The 20,341-nt window shown below is 45.2% G+C and overlaps 1 protein-coding gene across 1 annotated transcript in view; it reads left to right on the top strand.

Annotated features, from left to right (window-relative positions):
- The first annotated feature begins 307 nt into the window (after window positions 1-307).
- Window positions 308-20,341, top strand: part of LOC138752967 (uncharacterized) — a 57,445-nt gene continuing 37,411 nt past the window's right edge. The window contains exons 1-9 of the mRNA XM_069915567.1: window positions 308-456; window positions 956-1,088; window positions 1,394-1,499; window positions 3,197-3,357; window positions 8,654-8,716; window positions 11,566-11,679; window positions 13,498-13,613; window positions 14,376-14,473; window positions 14,618-14,777. Of these exons, the coding sequence (XP_069771668.1) occupies window positions 308-456; window positions 956-1,088; window positions 1,394-1,499; window positions 3,197-3,357; window positions 8,654-8,716; window positions 11,566-11,679; window positions 13,498-13,613; window positions 14,376-14,473; window positions 14,618-14,772 (1,095 nt within the window). The 3' untranslated portion in view covers window positions 14,773-14,777. The remainder of the gene's footprint in view (window positions 457-955; window positions 1,089-1,393; window positions 1,500-3,196; window positions 3,358-8,653; window positions 8,717-11,565; window positions 11,680-13,497; window positions 13,614-14,375; window positions 14,474-14,617; window positions 14,778-20,341) is intronic.

The following is a 20,341-nucleotide window of genomic DNA, read 5'->3' as shown; positions in this document are numbered from 1 at the left end:
GGCCAAAAGGCCTGTTTCTGTGTTGTACAACTCTGTGACTTTGTTTTCCCACCCAAAGCAAACTGGAGTTAAAATGGTTGCCATTAGTGTTCCCCATCTGAGATCAGTCACTCATTCCAATCAAAGATGCACAAAGCTTCCACCAAGTGGGTGTTAACCGACATCTCTGAAGTGGGTAAAGCCAGAGAGGATTAGAGAAGGTGCTCTGGAGATGGATCCTAGGACACAGCAACAAACAGTGAGCTGAATGGTCAAGGAAGAGTTCAGACTTCAGAGATCTCTGATGCCAGGAGGATGAAGGGTGGTCATGGTGATCTGGAAGGGTGAGGAGGCCAAGCTTTCAACTTACCACAGATCATGTAGGCCCCAAGAGGTGAGGTTCTCTGTATTTTGCAGCCAGTTAGTAATCTTGATAAGTACTGCTGATGAGAAGTGGAGGTTGTCTGCCCACTTACTGTAAAGCTCCCTTCTCTGCGACCTTTGGGAGATATCTCTAGTCCATTCGATCAGTGTTGGTGTTCTTTGGTGAAAGGACAGCTACTGAAGTCTGCTTCTTGGTAAAGAAGTTAGTCAGCATTTCATTTCCTATCAAATTTCCCAGCAACAACTTCATTACTAGTACCTACTGTCAGCTCTACCTTTTGTTCTAACCCTTGTCCTATCCCACCACCTTCCCCCCCCCCCCCACGTCCTTTCCCACCACCTCCCCCTAACCCCAACACTTGCCCTTTATCATTACCTCACATCCTCCCACAACTGTTAGGAAATGAACTCTGGGTGAATTGGAGTCCCCGTCCTGATCACTCTGCAGTTAACCCTGTCTTCAATCTTTCCTTGTAAATGCTGGAAATGAAAATCATAAACTGAAACAGCGGAGCATTTCCAGCATTTTTTTCTAGCATGTTGACAAAAGTGCTGACTCTCAGTATGATCTTATCACCCCCTCTCCTGACAGTGGTGACTGTCCCTGGGGTTCAATCTCCTCCCCTGACAATGCTGACCCCGCCCTGGGGTCCAGTCCCTCCCCTGATGGTGCTGACTCCCCTCGGGGTCCAGTCCCTCCCCTGATGGTGCTGACTCCCTTCGGGGTCCAGTCCCTCCCCTGACTGTGCTGACTCCCCCTGGGGTTCAAGCCCCATGTGTCTGAGTGTAAAAGTTGGTCATCCATTGTGGTTGTGCAACTTGAGCTCAGACAGCAGATTGTGCTCCATCAGCCTGACCTCGGTCTCTTCTCACTGATTTCATTGTGTACCTCCCTGCCTGCCTCATGCACAGTTCAACTCGGTCCATATTCAAGGGGTTTTTATGCTTTTATCGAGAAAATCAAAGGGGCTCTTTGGCAGTGCCCTGGGGCAGTGCTGTGACTAATCTGTTTCCTGTGTTGCTATTGTAGGAAGTGGCCAGGAGGTTACAGGAGGAGGAGGAAGAGCTGAGGAACCCGAGAAAGCTCACACTGGAGGCTGAGGTGTATGGAGCTGGGCAGGAGGCATTGCAGAGGGGTAATCCTTGCATTTGTTTAGCACCTTTAACAATGTCGCGCCTGAGAGCACTGACCCAAAGAAATGCATTCAATGTTATCTGTGATAACGAGGGAAATGCAGTAGCAAGGTTGGATGCAGCAGAATCCCGCAAACAGCAACAAGTGTCTGCTCTGACATAAAAAGTGCTCACTCAGCCCCTCACACCTGTTCCATCGTTCAACAAGATTCTGACAGGCCTTTTACCTTGGCTCTGCTTTCCTGCATGAACCCCATCATTCTTCTCATGTCTGAAAAAATCCATCAATCTCTGCTTTGAATGAACTCTTCCACAGTGAATTCCCAAGGTTTCCTTCCCTCTGGGTGAAAAGATGTCTGTAAAATTATGCCACTGGATATTTTATGTTCTGGGTTTAAAAGAGAGAACCTCCAACAGTGCAGGGTTCCCTGAGCACAATTGGGTTCCCGATGTTCGTGGTCTGATCCAAGAGTCCATGACTCCCTGTCTCGAGGCCAGATGCTGCACCAGGACTGACAACAGATCTGCAGCTGAGGTGGGAAGAGGGTGTGAAGGTCCACTCATTGCATGTTTCCCATTGAGAGAAGGTTAATGCTCCATTTCAGCAGAGCCTCACCAGTCCTTTCCTCAAATCTTTTTTACTTTTCACTAACTTCATTTATAAAAGCCCAGATGATTGTGATAAGGGCAAAATCTATCGAGAATTCCTTTCCCTGAGGAGAATTTGTCATCTCCTTCTTTGATTTGGTGATAATCACTTGAACCTTTATAAGAAATCATCTCACACCAAGCATCCTCCATTCTGATGCCAACACCCAGATATTTTTGGAGAAGGGGGGTCTTGTGCTCTGTCTGGCTGGTTTGACAGAAGGAGCAGAGGGAGCCTACGAATGGTTTTCAGCTCAGATATGATTATCTGAAGTCACGTAGCCATTGTTTTCTCTGATGTGAACTGGGCCGTTGACCACACATTTACACCCCCCCACTTTACCGAGGAGCAGGTTACATGGGGAGGTGACAAAGTGAATCAATCCTTGAGACCTAGTTTATTACTCATTAGTCTGTGGCTTGAAGCAAACTGAGCTGTCTATTGAGCTGTGGAGTGTATGACCAGGGCGAGGGGGAGTCAGCTACAAGGGATTGGTGGAGAGGTCAGGACATCAGGTCAGGGGATGTAGTAATGGAGGAGGGGTGAGTGAGGGTGATGTTGGAGCAGTGGGTCAGATGGTTGGTGGGTATAAGAATCCCCGAGGTGATAGACATGGTGGGGGTAAGATTTGGGCTGGACATGGGACCTGCTTCAGTCAGGGACACTTTAAACTGGGCTGCTATGCCCAAGAACTGCCACAGAAATCGTCTGGGCTTTAAGGTCCCTGACAACAGACTCCCTGTGGAAATGCGTGATGTAGTTCCTGTCAGCAACGCTCTTCGGATGCACGATTCCTACTTGCAAGTAACCAGTAGAATCTCTGATGTAGCATATCTTGCCACTTACCAGTGCTGCAGAAAACCGCAGCACAGCCCACAGACCCTGTCCCCGCTCTCCCCTTCTCCACCTGGAAACTGTCCACTGCTAGGCTCCATGTGTGTGAGAGGAGCAGTTGATCAGGTTTATGCTCTGTGATCCTTCATCCTGTGACACCTGCACAACCCTGTGTTTGAGAGGAGATTCTAAATTGCTTTTTTTTGTCTTAAATAGAGGCAAAATTGTGGTGTGGGCAAGAAGGGACCTCACTGGATAGGAAAGTTGCAGAGCTGAATATCAGAGATTCCTCCAGCGGTGATGAGGAGCAGCTCCAGAGAGATGAAGCGTTGGCCCAACTACTGCAGGAGGAAGAGGAACTGAGAATGGTGCAGTTGGTACGTGGGCTAATTGGAGCGCTCGGGGTTTAAAACCATCCACTGGTCCATTGCCAGTTATTAGGTGCTGGGCTGGTATCTGTGATAGTTGCTGTGGTCATTAAACACTCACTGGAAGTTCCCCATACCTTCCTCCAGACCCACTCACAGAGGGTCAAGATTATTTCTGTGGGTAGCACTAGTGCATGCTGGGAGCAGCACCATGGAAACCTGGCAGTGAGGTACAACTCACAGGTGAAGCTGCGCACATTAATCAGGACCCAACAATGGTGCATCCACTGGATCAGATTGAAGCCCTGTGGTCACGAATGGTGGTGGGCAATGAAACAGATAAACACTGGGCACTAGTTCAACTGACCTAAAATGTTTTACCACTGATTTTCGTTTGGACTCAGCATCTGATGCCTCTCGTGTCAGTGTCCAACAATAATCTGCCACCTTTGATGGATTCCAGTTTCCCTGATACTGCTTTTCCATGGTTGCATTGTCCTGGTGAAACTTTTCACCATGTTCATCACCAAAATCAGCAGGGAAGAAGTTCAAGAGTGAATTCCAGAAAAGGAATTTTCAATGATACATTACACTTCATAGTTTTGTATACTTGAAGGGTGTTGTCAATCAGTTAGATGTAGTTTGGTACTCTGTAGTTGCCAAGAAAATGGTACGTGATAGGTCCCAAAATCTATAAAATACATCCAAAAGTGTTTAGGAAGCAAAATCTTTGTTATCCAGTGTAATAGGAGAAGGAGATTCTAAGGACCTTCCCATTCTCAGAAAAACTGAAGTCCAGCAGCAGAGTGGTTTTTAACAAAAAAACTGGAGCATTTGTCAATTAAGTGATCTATTCTGACTGTCTTGGGATCCTCTTATCCCCACCAGCCAATTCAATTATCTCTACACCAGAGCACTGACTTCAGGCATCATCATGGCTGCTGTACTGAAGTCTCTCTATAACTAGCCACACCAGTTGCCAGGCAGTTCTTTGGTGTACAGTAGTTCCAATACCAGCATTCCCTTGACAACATGTAAAGTTGACCAGTGTGCCCTGTCCATCATTATCATCCAATCAGTCTTCTCTCAATCCACAGAAGGTTGAAGGAAATTGTCATTGACAGTGCTGCCACACAATACTTACTAATGGCTTGTTCACTGATGCCCAGATTGAGTTTTGCCAGGATCCCTTGGCTCCAGATCTTATCACAGCCTTGGTCATGCACATGATCCAAAGGCCTGAATGTTGGAGGTGAGGTGAGAGTGACCGTGCTTACTGTAAAGGCAGCGTTTGATGAAATATGTCATTAAGAATCCCTGATGAATATGAATTCAGTGGGAATCAAAGGGCAGAAAGGTCAGAGCTGGAGTTGTAGCTTACTCCATGTCTGCACACACAGCAAGAGGCAGACAGCATTCAACCACGGGCAGTTAAGTGTCACAAAGTGCTAAGCAATGGCTATTTCCTACAAAAAAGACTCTAATCACCCATCTTTAATGTTTAATGGCATTTCACCCTCTTTCTCTCCAACATTCTATATGTTTTCACTGACCAAAAGCTCAAATGAACCAGCCTCACAAGTATTATGGCCACAAAAGCATGTCAAATGTTGGACATCATTTGGTGTGAACTGCCAGAGTCTTTCTTTGAGGCTTACTGGAGTGAAATTTTGGGGAACATTATACCATCCAGAGTGAAGCAGCCTGTGTGGTTTGCTCCACATCTGCCACTCTTAAGTATTTTTTTCCTCTACCTCCAACACTCCACAGCTGCAGTGCATGCCATCAACGCCACAGTTACTCACCTCTGCTGATTACTTCACCTGTCCCAACAACCACTGAGGAGAACCGGAGAAGATCACCGCTTGTAGTTTCTACTTGTAGGTACAGGAAATTCTCTGCCTAAGACCACAAGAAACTGCAGTCGCAGCTCGGACCATCAACTTCCCCTCCACCAACCTCGTCTGCGCTTCCTGATGTCTAGAAAAAGCTGCCAATATATTAAATGAGAAATCCTATGCTCTCCTGCACCGCCTCCCCTAACTCCACTTCAAGTGGGCTTGAAAACACAAACTTCCAGGTTCAAGAGGTTTATTTCCTGCTGTTATTAGTCTTAAATGGCTCTCATACTGGCAAAAGATTATGTTCTTCCATTCTTTTACCTGCACGTCTCTATGCTCTGCACAATTTGACTACTGTAAAGCTATTCCCTGCACTGTTGTCTTATTTATTTATTTCTTACCCACTAAATGAGTTGACTTGCTTAGATAACACACTTTTTACTTGTTTTTTTTCTTAATTTGTTTTATTTTAGAGATATACATCATAGTAATTCACCCTTTCTGCTCACGAGCCTATGACACCCAATTACAACCAATTGACCTACATCCATGGTTTATTTTGAACAGTATGAGGAATCTGGAGCAGACACGGAGAATGTACAAACTCCAGTCCCAGTTGCTGGCGCTGTAACAGCATTGCACTAACTGCTACATTAATCGTACCACCCTCTAACCGCTACGCTAATCGTGCTGCCATGTATAAACCGTGTATTTCAGTACATGTAACAATGAACAATTCCCCTCCAGATTGCATATCAACTGTCTTTCATTATTACTGGGACTAACTCCTGGAGCTCCCTCCCCACATCACTGCAGAGTTACCTTCACTAGAAGGACTTGCAGTGTTCGAGATTATGGCTTTCCGAATGAACATTCAGGATGGACGATAGATGTTGGCATTGTCAGAGAGAACCTGATCCCAAGAAACAGATAAATAACCCTATGAAATCCCTGCATTCCAATTCTGCTCTCTTGAGCCTCGATGAATTAAATTGTTTCACTGCTTCATTCTTTAACCCAATCACAACCACCTTGAACCTGATTTCTGCATGTTGCTTTGTTGTTCTCTAAAGGGCCTATCTCATTGGTGGAGACACTGCTGCGACTGATAAGACGCGGCGGCGACTCTGGCGACTCAGGAGACCAAAAACTGGCTTGCGGTCTCACCAAGGCGATGCCAGGGCAACGTCCGAGATGTCTCCAGACAAGGTGGCAACCAATTCACCCGGAAGTTGCGGGGACATCTCCGGCTGTTGCTGTGTTGTCTCCGGCAGTCACCGATAGGTCGCCATGGGTCTCCGCAACTTCTCCCTGTCTATATATACTTAGATCTACAACTAGATCTATCATTCGCTTTTCAGACATCAGACAGTCAAGAACTCTCATCATGGACATCTGCAATGGGGCTGTTATTGCTGTTGGAGCAGAATCCCTACCTGGAGGATGAGCAGAAGGAGGCCTTGGCCCTCATGCTGTTAGCTCTGGCCATGAACAAGGCAAAGGCCAGGGCTAGGAATAGGGCCAGAAAGGGTGCCAGGAAGGCAAAGACAGTGTGGGTACATGAGTGGCTCCTTCAACGGCAACACCATGGCTGGTATGAGAAGCTGATAAAACACCTGGAAGGAGGGGGTGTGAGGTCCTTCAAGAATTTCCTGAGGGTGGATCCAGAGATGTTCAGGAAGCTGGTGGCAGCAAGACACTAACTTCAGGAAGGCCTTTGCCCCGGTTTGAAGGTTGCCATCACTCTGAGGTTCCTTGCTATAGGAAACTCCTACAAGAGCCTGTCCTATGGCTTCCATGTGGCTCCAAACACCATTGTCAGTATTGTCCCAGAGGTGTGCCAAGCCATCTATGATGAGTATCATGAGGAGGCCGTCAAGTGTCCATCTACACCAGTGGTGTGGAAGGAAGTGGCCAAGGGTTTTTCTGAAAAGTGGAACTTAATTCATGTCCATGGAGCACTGGATGGGAAACATATCAGAATTCTTGAACCTCCAGGGTCAGGCAGGGTCTACCACAACTACAAAGGCCACTTTTCCATCATCATGCTGGCATTGGTAGATGCTGACTATAAGTTCATGTACCTCAACATGGGGACTCCTGGGGCTGACTCAGATGCTGGCATCTTCAGGGACTGCAGTTTGTTCAAGGCACTGGATGAAGGTCAAGCCAACCTGCCACCTCGTGAACCCTTTCCTGGTGGAGATCAAGATGTCCCCTACTTCTTGGTTGGTGACGATGCATTTGCCCCGAGGACCTGGATGATGAAGCCCTACTCTAAGCGCCAGATGTCCCATGCAGAGAAAATCTTCAACTACAGGCTGTCCGGGTCCAGGCTTATTGTGGAGAACAGCTTTGGCATCTTGGCAAACAGGTGTGCAGTACTTTATTATTATTTTTCCTGCCACACAGACAGTCAGATTTGCCAGATTGTAAACACAGCAAATACAATGACTTTAATTGTACTTCTATACTTTTCTTTCCAAATTCAGATGCTTCCACACCATGACGATAATGTGCCCACAGACGGTTGAAAGGTGGTCCTTGCTGCCTGTACACTCTACAACATGATGACAGACATCAGACTCTCAGCTGACAGAGAGGACCCACGCACCCATGAAGTTGCCCCTGGAGAGTGGAGACAGCATACCAACCAGTTGGAGGGGATGCAGAGAAGAGGAAGTAACATGCCGTGTGTTGCCAAGAACTAGAGAGAGTACCTGACCCAGTACTACTCTGGGGTTGGAGCTGTCCCCTGGCAAGACAAGATGGTGGGGCCTTTTCCAAGGCAGTACAAGGAACAGCAGCAGCAGCAGGAACAGGAACAAGTACCAGATGATGAAGACCTTGACCGGGATGTCCCTGTGACTTGGACCAGGAGTGAAGGCACCTCAATAATGTCAGCACGCGCACAGTCACGTGGTTTCTAAGTCAAGCAGTGTCGCGGAGATGTACCACAACGTCTCCTCAGTCTCTTTGGTCTCCAGCAGGTCTCGGAGACGTTGCAGACAAAATTAGTCTCCGCGACGTCGCTGCAACTGATAAAGACGTCGCGGAGACTAATTTTGTCTGCGACGTCTCCGAGACCTGCTGGAGACTGGAAAAAGTCTCCAAAAAAAATCGAACATGTTTGAATTTCCCGCGACTCCCCGGAGACCCGGCTGGTCTCCAGGTGATGTCGCGGAGATTCAAGTCTCCACCTAGTCTCCAGGCCAATGAGATAGTCCCTTGAGGGAAAGTTATGAGGTTTCAGAGGAAGGTCAGATGGCGTGTAATCCGCGTTCAGGTTTTTTACTGAAGAGAAACAAGTCAGGAAGGTTACAATTCCTCGGAGTGCCGATCAGGATTTGAGCCAATCAGTCCATCGTGGGAGAGGTTTGCATTTATTATCGTGTTTGTCTTTAATGCTGATTGCATGTCCCTCATCAATTCGAGCTCATGCTCTAGAAAAAAATTTCTTACAGAAATCAAGGAGTGAAAGGAATCAAGAAGAGGACTTTCGCACTGCGCAAGTTGCACAGGATGAGGTAAATCTCACCAAGTTGAGCACGGCAGGGTGGCGAAGGGAATTGTTTGTGTGGTTTGTGGCACAAGGGTAGTTAATGGTCAGGAGCAGTGCTCTACTGGCGTTTCCACATTCTGGCCAGGGTGAGTTTAGCTTCTGATTGGTATCCTCATTACCTGAACTAATGGATGTGCTGAGACTGGGAGGGGTGAATATGAGACACGGAGCCCTCACTGCTTCCCGCACCAGGTACTGCCCCTCGATTGAATTGTGCAATGGGTATCTCTCGGAGACAGCTGGTGAGTGCTAGACATCCAGGAGGGTCTGGGACAAGACAGTGCCTGGGTGGCATGTGTCCAGGTGGATAGTTCTTACTTGGGAGGTATGGACACTACTCACCTTAGAATTGTCTCCCAGGCATTGAATCTGGGATTAGTTCTTGTGATTTCCAATGTGGGTAAAGTGAGAAAACTGCTGCTGAGGAGTCTTTCTCGTAGCTTTCCCCATGACAAAATGGTAGGTGCCAGCCTTAACCCAGATGGTAATGCTGGCTCAGATCCAGTATGCCTGCAGAGTTTTGAACACTGATGCAACTTTTACCTAGTTTGTTTATTTGAAAAGTTGAGAACTTCATTCTTAATCACTGCCTGGTACATTTTAAAGTGATATTTGCCCTATATCCAGCCCATGATGCAATTTCCCCAGGAGTGTTTGAATGGATTAGTTTGTATTCAATCCCTGTACTGAACTTGTGCTGTGCCCCGTGAATTTTTCCTAAAACAGATGGCTTTGCAGGATTTCTGGTCTTTCGAAGGCAGCTTTTCCATTTTTTTTTTTTACAAATTCCTTTCTGGAAACAACAACTACAAACTATAGCAAAAAAACAAACCGATGGAAGAACTCAGCAGATCCTGCAGCATCTGTGGAGGCAGAGGGATGGTTGACATTTGGGGTCTAGTCCTCACTTTCAAACTGTAAACTAGTTGTGTGTGCCAACATTTGTGTTGCATCTCAAAAATTTAAGATTTTGGAGTCATTGGGGGGGGGGGAAATATTGTGAAATTTTAAAATATCTTGCAAGAGAATATGTCACAGTCCCTGCCAGTTTAAGAGCCATTGATTTTAATGGCAAGTTAAACTTCAGTTCCCTAGTCTCTGTCCAAGGAATACATGTCCATATTCTGTTACATGTGGCCCATCAGACGAGTACACCAGAGACTTCCTATTTCCCCCGACACACTGTCACTTCCCTCTTGTATTTGACACTCATTGTTGACCATCACCAATATGCTCATTAAAATCATGCCAACAAAAATTAATGTATCTGTCAAAATCTTGGGGTCTAATTTTAACATGTCAAGAAGCAAGCAGCACGTGAAGTTGTAAATAAGATGTTGTTTTGAGTGTTTTCTCTGGAATACTGATTTTAAATTAAGATTTCCCCTCAAGTTATTTTATTCTCATGATGTAATTGCTATCAGGACTAACCGCAAATCAAAGTACATCTGCACTGAGCTGGTCATTTTGATTTTATTGTTACGAGTCCAGAGGACCCAAAAACCCAGCAGCAATAGATATTCACCAAGACAAATGGTTAAAAGTTGTGCTTTTAATTATCTTAAAACATAAAAACAGAATCACACTTTATCTTATCACTATTAACTTAACCGACCTAACTTAACCCCGTTCTAATTCTAAGTGCACATGTATGTAATGTGTGTATAAGTTCAGAAAAGTTCTTTGATTCACAGTCCAATCTCACTTCTCATTCCTCCAAGTTCACTGGTTACAGGTAGTTCTTATACTGCGCACAGAATATAACATTTATGAAGTTCACCAGGCTTTGGTGCTTGAAAGGTAAATAGTTACCACTCAGGAAGGTTCTTGTCAGTTTTCAGAGAGAGATTTGTTGTTCGTTGGACACCCACAACTGATTCCTTGTGACCAGGCACTTCAGCTTCGTGTCTTGTCAAAGAAACTTGCCCCATCAGGGTTCTCCAGATGATAACTTCTTTCTTTTAGGTCACTACAGGTTCCTTTTTGTTTTTCTTATTTCAAGTGAAACATTAGGCAGCTAGTTCTCTCTCTGCTTGCTAAACTATATGACCCTCTCAGAACAGCAAGTTCCACTCCAGATAACCTGCGGCTCTGACGAGTTCTTTCATCTGTTGTCTTTCTGTAAACAACAATCCATTAGTAAAGTCTCTTGGGCTTTTGCAAAGGCTCTTGGAGCCAGCCTGTCTAGCATGAGGAGAGCTCCAATATTTTAAATAAGATCTGTTTTAAAGTGTTTGTAACCTACACTAAAAACCTGCCCCAATTTATCTCCCAAAAACATCTATAATCTGTCACAGTATGGGATGAGACTCCCTTGCTCTTGGGTTTCCCTTGAGGGACAGGAAAGCCCTGTCCCTTCTCCCTCAACTCAGTTTTCCACTTGGCCTACCCCACCCAATTTTCTCCCTCACTCCATTTCCTCTGACTCCACAGTAACATGCACGTGTGCATGCTGCCAGTCATGACTATGCAGTGCACAAAAGTGCTGGAGAAACTCAGCAGGTCATGCAGCATCCATAGGAAATAAACGGCAGTCAATGTTTCAGGCCTGAGTTCTTTGTCATGAAGAGGGATGTGCAGTTTGTTCCTGTGACTTCAAAACGGTGGAGGAATTCAACATTGCTCTCCCAAAACATGATTGTCTGAATTTTAACCATGGTTTTGGTGGTCCCTAACCTGGCATTAGAGCTCCATATAAAACCCCTTTAGCACTTTATATCAGGGGGAAATCCAGTGTATCGGCAGTAGTTATTAGTTTTGTGTTGACTTGATGCCAAGAGCTAAGTCTTAAAAAAACAAACTTGTTTCTCCTAGGAAATTGCCCGGTACATCCAGAGACAGGAGCTGAAAGCTCACAGGCAGTCCAAAGAACACAAGAATGGATATCCTGGAGATCGCAAAGACCCCCCGGCAAGGTGTGAGAAATGGGTAAGGCAATGCCGTACAGAAGAAAGAAACAAGTCCAGCAGAAGAAACATTGAAACTTGGTAAAATTGGAACTGACCACCATTCAGTGCAGTCATGACATCCTCGATCTCAAATCCTGATTCATTTTGTATCGGGAAATCTGTTCACTTCTTCCATACGCTTAGCCACTTGGCTCCACCACCTTCTGTTCAAGAGCATCTCATAAGTTCTCCAAGCTTGAGGTGAAGACCTTTCTCCTCCGTTAAATGTCAACTCACTTCCTGAGACTGTGTCACCAGGTTCTTAATCACACAGCCAAGGATAACATGATCTAGTCAAGTAACACCTCCATGTCAACCACCAATCCTACGTTTAATCCCATTTTTAAAATTCTCTCCACATTCGCATCAAGTCTGTCCAGACATAGAGAGTTGTGGGTGCCTTGAATGCTTTGCCAGAGATGGTGGTGGAGGATGAAACATTAAGGGATTTAAGAGACTCTTAGACAGCACATGGATGAAAGAAAAACAGGGTTGTGGGGTGTGGTTGGTTTAGTACTTTTTTAAGGTATATATGGGTTGGCACAACATTGAAGGCTGAAGGGCCTGTACTGATCTATGTTTTATACTACCACTCACCAACACACTTGGGGAACTTGGGGCCAGTTAACCTACCAACCTGCACATCTTTGGGATGTGGGGGAAATCAGAGCACCCAGAGAAACTCAATAGACAATAGGTGTCTTTTGTTTCCATCCAGACTGAGTCAAGATTGAGCTTATATTCTTTATCACCATTGCTCTGATTTCCTCCTTCACTGACAAGCCCACCAACACCACCTCCTTTTTACAATTTTTCCTAAATGTTAAGAATCCTTGGACTCCCAACAATAGCCGGAGTCACTGGGCAGCCGGCCTGAGTCTCCCAGTCTCCAGACAACAATATCACAACCGTTTACATCCGCTTGTGCTGGTATTTTTCTGCATTTAGAAAAACTCTGGAGGTTTGTACATAGCTCCTTTATTAGTTTGTTGAATGGCTTTAGTCACATTTTTACTATTTTTTTAAGATTCCTTTATTGTCATGAAATGGTACAGAACATGTAATATTGCACAAAATTGTCTTCTCCCTGCTGTAAGGCAGACAGAGTTATCATTATGTTGCCGTCAACCTTTACAGTAAGAATAGAGAAGCAAAAGAGAGTCCCTTCAGAGTCTGGATGTCTGTGGATTCACCTGTAGCCACACAAACTCCAGTTCTATCTGTCCACAACTCAAGTTCCAGATCCAACCTCCAGTACAATCTGGAAGCCTTCAGCTCCCGAGGCCCTTTGGGAGCCCTTCTTGCCATCACCACCATCTTGAATTCCAGTTCCAATGAGTCGATCTCCTCCACCTCACAGTCACCAGCAGCCTGCACTCTGTATGAGTCTTTTAGCCTCCAAACCCATTGTAGTTCTGCTGCTGTTCAGGGTCATCTCCCATGCTTCTCCTCCACAATAGGGGTTTTTCCTCCATATTTCTGGTGCCCTGTGCCAGTCCACTGCTCCCCCAGCATCTGCAGCCCCTTAAGGCCACTGTGACCACAGGCTCTGCCATGTTGGGCACAGACCTGGCGATTGCAAGATTATAAATAAAAACACTCTGCTCCTTTAACAGGCCTTTTAAAGCCAATTATAAAGTTGTCATCACCGGGCAGTTGGACCCTGCAAGGGAAGGCCGCGTCTCTGCTCCCCTCTCCCCAGGTCTGCTCCAGTGACTGCACTGCTGTGGCAGAAGCTCTGCCAGAGCCGCCATTTTTATTTCACCTTTCTTGACTGGATCACCTTCTCTATCTTTAGAGTCGATTGGGCTCCTCTCAGCAAGAACGGCTAAAATCTGAAGGATTCCCATCTCCAAGTGGAGAGCAGACCCCAGTGAGAGGGGCATCACCCACAGAACAGTTCCAGCAGGCCAGGTACATGCTCGCCGGTCTAGATCCAACCAGTGTGGGAAGGGAGGGAGCATCTGAGGGGGAGTACATCAGCTTCCTCTGCCCCATCCTTGTGTGTTCTTCCTGAAGCTGTTGACTGCCTCTCTCCCAAGGAGTACTCCAAGTTATTTACAACCATGTAATTGTGGTGATTGGGACATGGTTAATGTAGCAGTTAGCATAATGCTGTTACAACACCAGTGATCCTGGCACTGATTGTAAGGAGTTTGTATGTTCTCTCTGTGTCTGCCTGTGTTTCCTTTGGGTGTTCTGGTTTCCTCCCACCATTCAAAGTGTATGGGAGGTTATTGGTTAATTGGGCAGACCAGGCTCGTGGACCGAAAGGGCACATTACCATGCTGTATGTCAACATTTATATTTAAAATTGGGGGAAGTGGCTCTAATGTCACACCAAATGCACCCTTGTCATGATCACCACTCATAGTTGCTGTAATGACCCACATGCTGGTCCAGTCGAGAGTCCAAGGACGGGCCAAGAGTGCTCTACATATTTGTTCCTTTGAGTAAACTCACTGAGCAGCTAGTGAGTGGGGATCTTTTTGAGTATCATTGCTAAAAGAAAGAAGAGATCAAAAGCAAGGCATTCAACCCACAGAGTAAATGAGAAACACGCCTGTCTGAATATAGATGGTGTTGGGGGCTGTCCATACAGTCATAGTTTCCACAGTTACTGCTCTGAGAGGTATTCATCAGTGTCTCTTAAAGTATGCTTTCATTTTGCTGCAGGTATCTTTTTCCAAGAAATATTGCAGAGGATCTAGATCCAACTTTTAAAGCCAAAAGTGCAGGGTGTTCATCTGGGTCACTCCGTCCTGTTCCACCAGGTAACGTCTTCCTGAGCAAGAGCCATGTTGTAAACCAGCCTTGTCCCTCAGTCCAACTCAAACCTGTAGCTCGCTGCCAGCTCCTTCACGTCCCTCTGACCAGGCGCCTGGCTCTGGAAATATCTATTCTTCCTCCTACTGCAGGTTTGCCTCGCTCCCTGGCCGTGCCACCAGATGGTTTCTTCGACTGCTTGGACGAGTCCTCTGAGCCCATGTTTGTTCCACCAACTAGGCGGCAGGATGAGAAGTTAGTGAGGCAGAAATCAAAGGAGAAGAAGGAAGGATGCAAGCAGCAGTGAGAGTGGTCGGTCTGTTTCTCTCTCATTTTTTTCTTCCTTCATACAAGTTCCAGGTTTCCATTGCACACTTTGCTGGAAGCACTCAATATACTTGTATTAATGCACCTGGAGCCTGCGGATGTTGATATAGCTGAATCACATCTCACTGATTCTGGGACATCGACACCTACAGACTCCAGCTGCATTGATACATCTGGAGAGGGCAAGATGCAGCTGCTTCAGGGCCTGCTTCTGATCCTGCATCCTGGCAGCCTATCTGCTGCCCTCAGCAAAGGAAGCCGTGGAGAGGAAGGGAGTGAGATGCTGCCAGGGCCTGCAGGATCTGGGTTGAATAACCAGCAAGATAGAAAGGGTCAGTGATGAAGCCAACAAGTATGTGCTCCTTCCTCCTCCTGAATACACAGAGCTGAGGCAAAGAGCTTGATCAAAGGGGTACTGCTTCTCTGGCCTGGGTAGGAATGCTTTCCATCACCGTTCCTTGTATGTAGTCTTTGTGAAACATCCATTGGTTGAAGGTGAGATCTAAGAATGTCACCTTCTCACCTCTGGCCTTAAACCTTCCTAAATGAGATGAAGAATGACTTCACCTCTTAAAGCTCCTCACCGCTCTTGCATAGGCAGGGGATGGTGGATGCCAGGGGCAATGATCTCACTCCAGGCCTCATCACACAAAACATACTCACCACTAGAGGGCACACCAGCTCAGGTGTCCATCCACGAAGGGCTCAGGCCTGAAACATTGGTCCTCTTTCACTTCTGATGGATGCTGTGTGACCTGCTGAGTTTATTCCAGCATTTTTGTGTTTTGCATTCCATCCCACTATCCCCAGGCCTGCTTTAGTGGTTAAGTGGTTCACCAGCATTGCCAAATTGTATCAATTGTCAGTGAGCAGTTTGCAGTAACTCCTTCCACATTACTATCCAAAGAACCTGGCTGTGAAGAAAAGGCTGAACATTCCAGGAATTAAAGCTTTGCCTATTTTGATGTATTTAATCACGTTAGAACTTTTTTTTTCTTGACTGCCACTTTGCTCATTGAAGAGAGAGCTGTAATTTACACATGACTCCTGTTGTACTTGCCCCAGGGGTGTTTGATGGGACAGTACAAGGAAAGATTTGCTTTGTAACCAATCTCTGTATTTGATCCTGAGAATGTTTGATAAAACTGAGGACCTTTCAGGATTTCTATTTGTTCGTATTTGCAGCTGTTAGATCTATTTATTTAACTCCTTTCCAGAAACATTAACTTAATCATGTGCACCAGCATTTTGGGTAGCCCCTCTCAAAAGTTTAAGTCTTGTATTATTAGTACTGCCATTAAAGAGTTTGGAGGATTGAACACATATTAACAAGAGGAAATATTGTCTAATTTAAAAATGTCCGCATGAGGAAATGTCACAGCCCATCCTGATATTTTAAGAGCGTTGCTTTTAATGTTTTGTGCCAGGCTAAATTTACATTCCGTAATACTTTCCATGGGATTACCTAATCAGTGCAACAGGACAATAGGCTCCAGGAGAGTGTCTCGGACACATTCATCTTTGAAGCAATCAGCAGTTTCACATCAGCAACAAGGAGCTTTTTGGGATGAAGAATTAGAGTCAACAGCAGGCCCCTTAAAGACACCTCTGGTGCTGCTAAGGTATCTCGTGGTGCAGGTTGTCTTTGATTTGGAGGGTGAGAAGTTCAGTTTCCCCAAGAGGTTTTGTGGTGTTCTTCCTCCTTGATCACTGAGCTGCCACTGCCCTGTCATAGGCTAAATAATAGTTAAGCTAGTTACCATACAAAAACCAGCAATTGACTTCCATTGAAAGTCTCAACGTCTCAGAGAGATTTTCTTTTATTGGGCTGTGGACCCTTAGGATGCCTTAATTTTTGTCATTATTGAAACCATCTCCAGGGGGCTCTGTGCAATGAAGCTATCCAGTCACAGCTGGCAGGAAGGCCAGAATCTGTATGGAAGGGGAGTTCTGGGGAAAGTTTCAAGTAAGCTGTGGTTTTGGGTTTCTTTTGTTTTGGAAATCCCAATACTTATTTAATTTATTCTAACCTAGAATGCATGGAAAAGCCCCAGTCTGAAGCTTGGCTTGAGTTCCTCCTGCCAGCATTTATTGTACTTTACGCTGAGGGCCGGGCAACAAAACCAAAAGCAGCAAAATTATTCCAGGCAGGTCCTCACCTTGATTCCACGGGTATTGGACCTGGCAATATTTCCACAACACATTGGAAATCTATGGTCATAATTGTATAATAACTATGTTCTTTTGGCCTTGCGTCTTGCAGCTTGAGAGAAAAGATGAAAGAATAGAATATTTAATAAATGGGGAGTAGTGATGTAATTAAAGATTGATACCCCTGGCTATTTCCCTGAAAGGGAGTTAAAATAAGTGACTACTGAGATGGTGAATGAATCAATTTTGATCTTGCAGAAACCTCCACAGTTTTGTAGTGTCGCCAATTTTGGGTAGGTAATATATTTTATTCCAAAAGTTCCTTTTATTGTCACATAATACATTAGAAATGTAATCTACATTATATACTTGAACTTTTATCTGCCATAAGGCAAACAAGAGTTGCCGTTAGCATTTCCTGGAGCCCCTAACAAGAGAAAGAAGCAAAAGTGAGTTCCTTCAGAGACACTGAATGTCTGTGGAATCACCCCCATCGCTCCAGCAGTCTCGATAATCACACAGACAACCCAAGCTCCAGATCCAAACCTCCGATATGATCAGGAAGCTTTCAGCACCCAAGGCTATTCAGGAGCCCTCTCTAATCTCTATTCCCATGAGCCAGTCTCCAACGGCCCGTGTGGGTCCTTCAACCGCATCACCACAGCCTATTGAGTCCTTTGACTGCAAGTCACCAGCAGCCTCCAGATTGTGTGGGTCCTGCAGCCACTGAGTACTCGCTGGCGCACTGTCATGGTCACCATCTTGTGAGGTTATCTCCTATTCTTCTCAAGGTAGGGGATGAGGGGGGAGGTGGGATTTGGTCTCTGTTTCTGGTGTCCTGCCACAGCCATCTTGGACACGCATTTCATGATTGCAGGATTAAAAAAAACACCACCAACTCCTTTAACAGGTGGTTTAAAGCATGTACAGAGCCGTCAGCATTAGGACTGGGCGGTAGGACCCTGCTCTCCTGGGTCCGCACCAGTGGCAACCCTGCCCTTGCAGCAGCTCCAGCAGTGCCACCATTTTACCTACAGAGAGGAGGTAAAGAGAAAACAGTGAACAGAGTAGGGTAACTGCTTGAATGTTGGTGAACTTAGTCATGTGACACAGCATCAGATCTGCAAAGCCGACACTGATCTCCAGCCTATTCTTTTTCTGGATTTCAATTATCTGCATTTCTTTAGTGGGGGATTTAAATTTTAAAATTCCAGGAAATTTGAATAGATCTCAAACAATGCAATCACTTGGATTCATTGATACTTTCTGACACAGAAGGAAGTGGTTTGACTCATGACAACTGGATCAGTTGATCAAGCTTTGATCTGCTGAGGTTTCCCAATTCTGTATTTTTGTTTCTGCTTCTCCATTGCTTCACTGTCATTCCTTTCTTCTTTCCAGTAGTTTCTCTATTGTAATTGTTCTGGTGTCTTTCCTTTCTACTATCTGCTACCGGTGGCAATTTGCCACACTGATGTGGTAGGTCAGTTGCTGAACTAAGAGGTCCGTGTGTATAGCATCCATTTTTGGCCCTTTCAATGACTGCTGAACTTTCTCTCATTGATCTTGCTGGAACTGCTGCCCTTCCATGGTTTCCTGCAGTTTTACATTGCTCGTTTTTACTTCTTTCTGTCTTCCTCCACTACTGACCATGCTCTCAGCCCAGAAGCTGACAAGTACACAGTTTTTATCTGAGCTGTTGGGAATTCCTCCCATTTTTCAGCTTGAACATGTTAGCTTTTAAACAGAAACTCCCCTTCTTTTCCCCCCTCCCCCACCCCCACCCTATCCTGTTTTTCCCCAGTTAGGCTCTATCCTGGGTATTAATTCAGCTGATAGTTGTCCCTTACACTTGTTCTCAGCCCGTACTCCTCTGGCCAGGCAAATCATCAAGGCTTCAGTGCAACCATGTATAACCATTACAGCACGGAAACAGGCCAATTTGGCCCTTCTAGTCCACACTGATCCAAGTACTCTCCTCTAATCCCACTTACCAGCACTCTGCCCATATCCCTCCATCCCCCTCCCATCCATATACTTACCCAACTCTTTCTTAAATTACAAAATTGACCCTGCCTCCACCACCTTTCCCGGAAGCCCACTCCACACAGTAACCACTCTCTGAGTAAAGAAGTTCCCCCTCATTTTACTCCTAAACCTTTGCCTGTCAACTCTCAACTCATAACCTACTCTCTCCTACTCTCAATGGGAAAGCCTTTCCACATCAACTTGTCAATCTATCCCATTATCTTAAACACCTCTATCAAATCCCCTCTCAGCCTTCTACATTCCAAGGAATAAAGACCTAATTTGTTCAATCTTTCCTTGTATTCCAGATGCTGAAACCCAGGCAACATTTTTGTAAATCTTCTCTGCACTCTCTCTATCTTGTTAATATCCTTCCTATAAATCGGTGACCAGAACTGCACGCAGTACTCTAAATTTGGCCTCACCAATGCCTTGTATGGTTTCATCATTACTTCCCAACTCCTATATTCTATGCATTGATTTATATAGGCAAGCATACTAAAAGGCCTTCTTCACCACCCTATCCACATGCACTCCTACCTTCAGCAACAATGCACCATTATTCCTAGATTTTTCTGCTCCACTGCATCCTTCAATGCCCTCCCATTTACCACATATGTCTTGCTTTGATTATTCTTTCCAAAATGAAGCACCTCACACTTATCAGCATTAAACTCCATCTGCCATCTTTCTGCCCACTCCTTTAAGCAGTCTTTTAAATCCCTCTGCAATCTTTGAAAACCCTCTTCATCATCCACAATTCCCCCTATTTTAGTATCATCTGCATATTTACTAATCCAATTTACCACTCCATCCTCCAGATCATTAATATACATGACAAACAGCAATGGTCCCAATACCGAACCCTGAGGTACACCGCTTGTCACCTGCCTCCATCCTCATAACAACAGTCCACTTAAAAGTTAAGACTGATTAAATATAAGTAAAATCATATACAGGTACAGGCAGTCCCCAGGTTACAAACGACATCCATTCCTATATCTGTCTTTGTTGAATTTGTAGGTAAGTCGGAACATGTACATGTGGTTTAGTGTCAGTAAAATGTTTGTCTTGGTATATATTTTACTTTTCTATGCATATAAAACTACTGGAGTCAATTTCTTGAAGTAGGTATCAAGGGAGGTAATGTGATCTGACTTAAAATGCCAGACAGTGTTCTTCTTCCTCGAGCTGACGAAACACTGAAGCTGCGTGCAGTGCGTTCATAAATACGATTTGTCCGTAAGTTGGATTGCCTGTACTGCAAATAACATAACACATTACAAGAAACAGCAAATGGATGAATTAAATGTGCAGATAGCTATTAATAAACATGATATCGTTGGGATCACAGAGACATGGCTTCAGGG

Source organism: Narcine bancroftii, chromosome 2 (assembly GCF_036971445.1).
Source record: "Narcine bancroftii isolate sNarBan1 chromosome 2, sNarBan1.hap1, whole genome shotgun sequence".
Taxonomy (NCBI): Eukaryota; Metazoa; Chordata; class Chondrichthyes; order Torpediniformes; family Narcinidae; genus Narcine; species Narcine bancroftii.
This window is presented reverse-complemented; position numbering and strand designations above follow the sequence as displayed.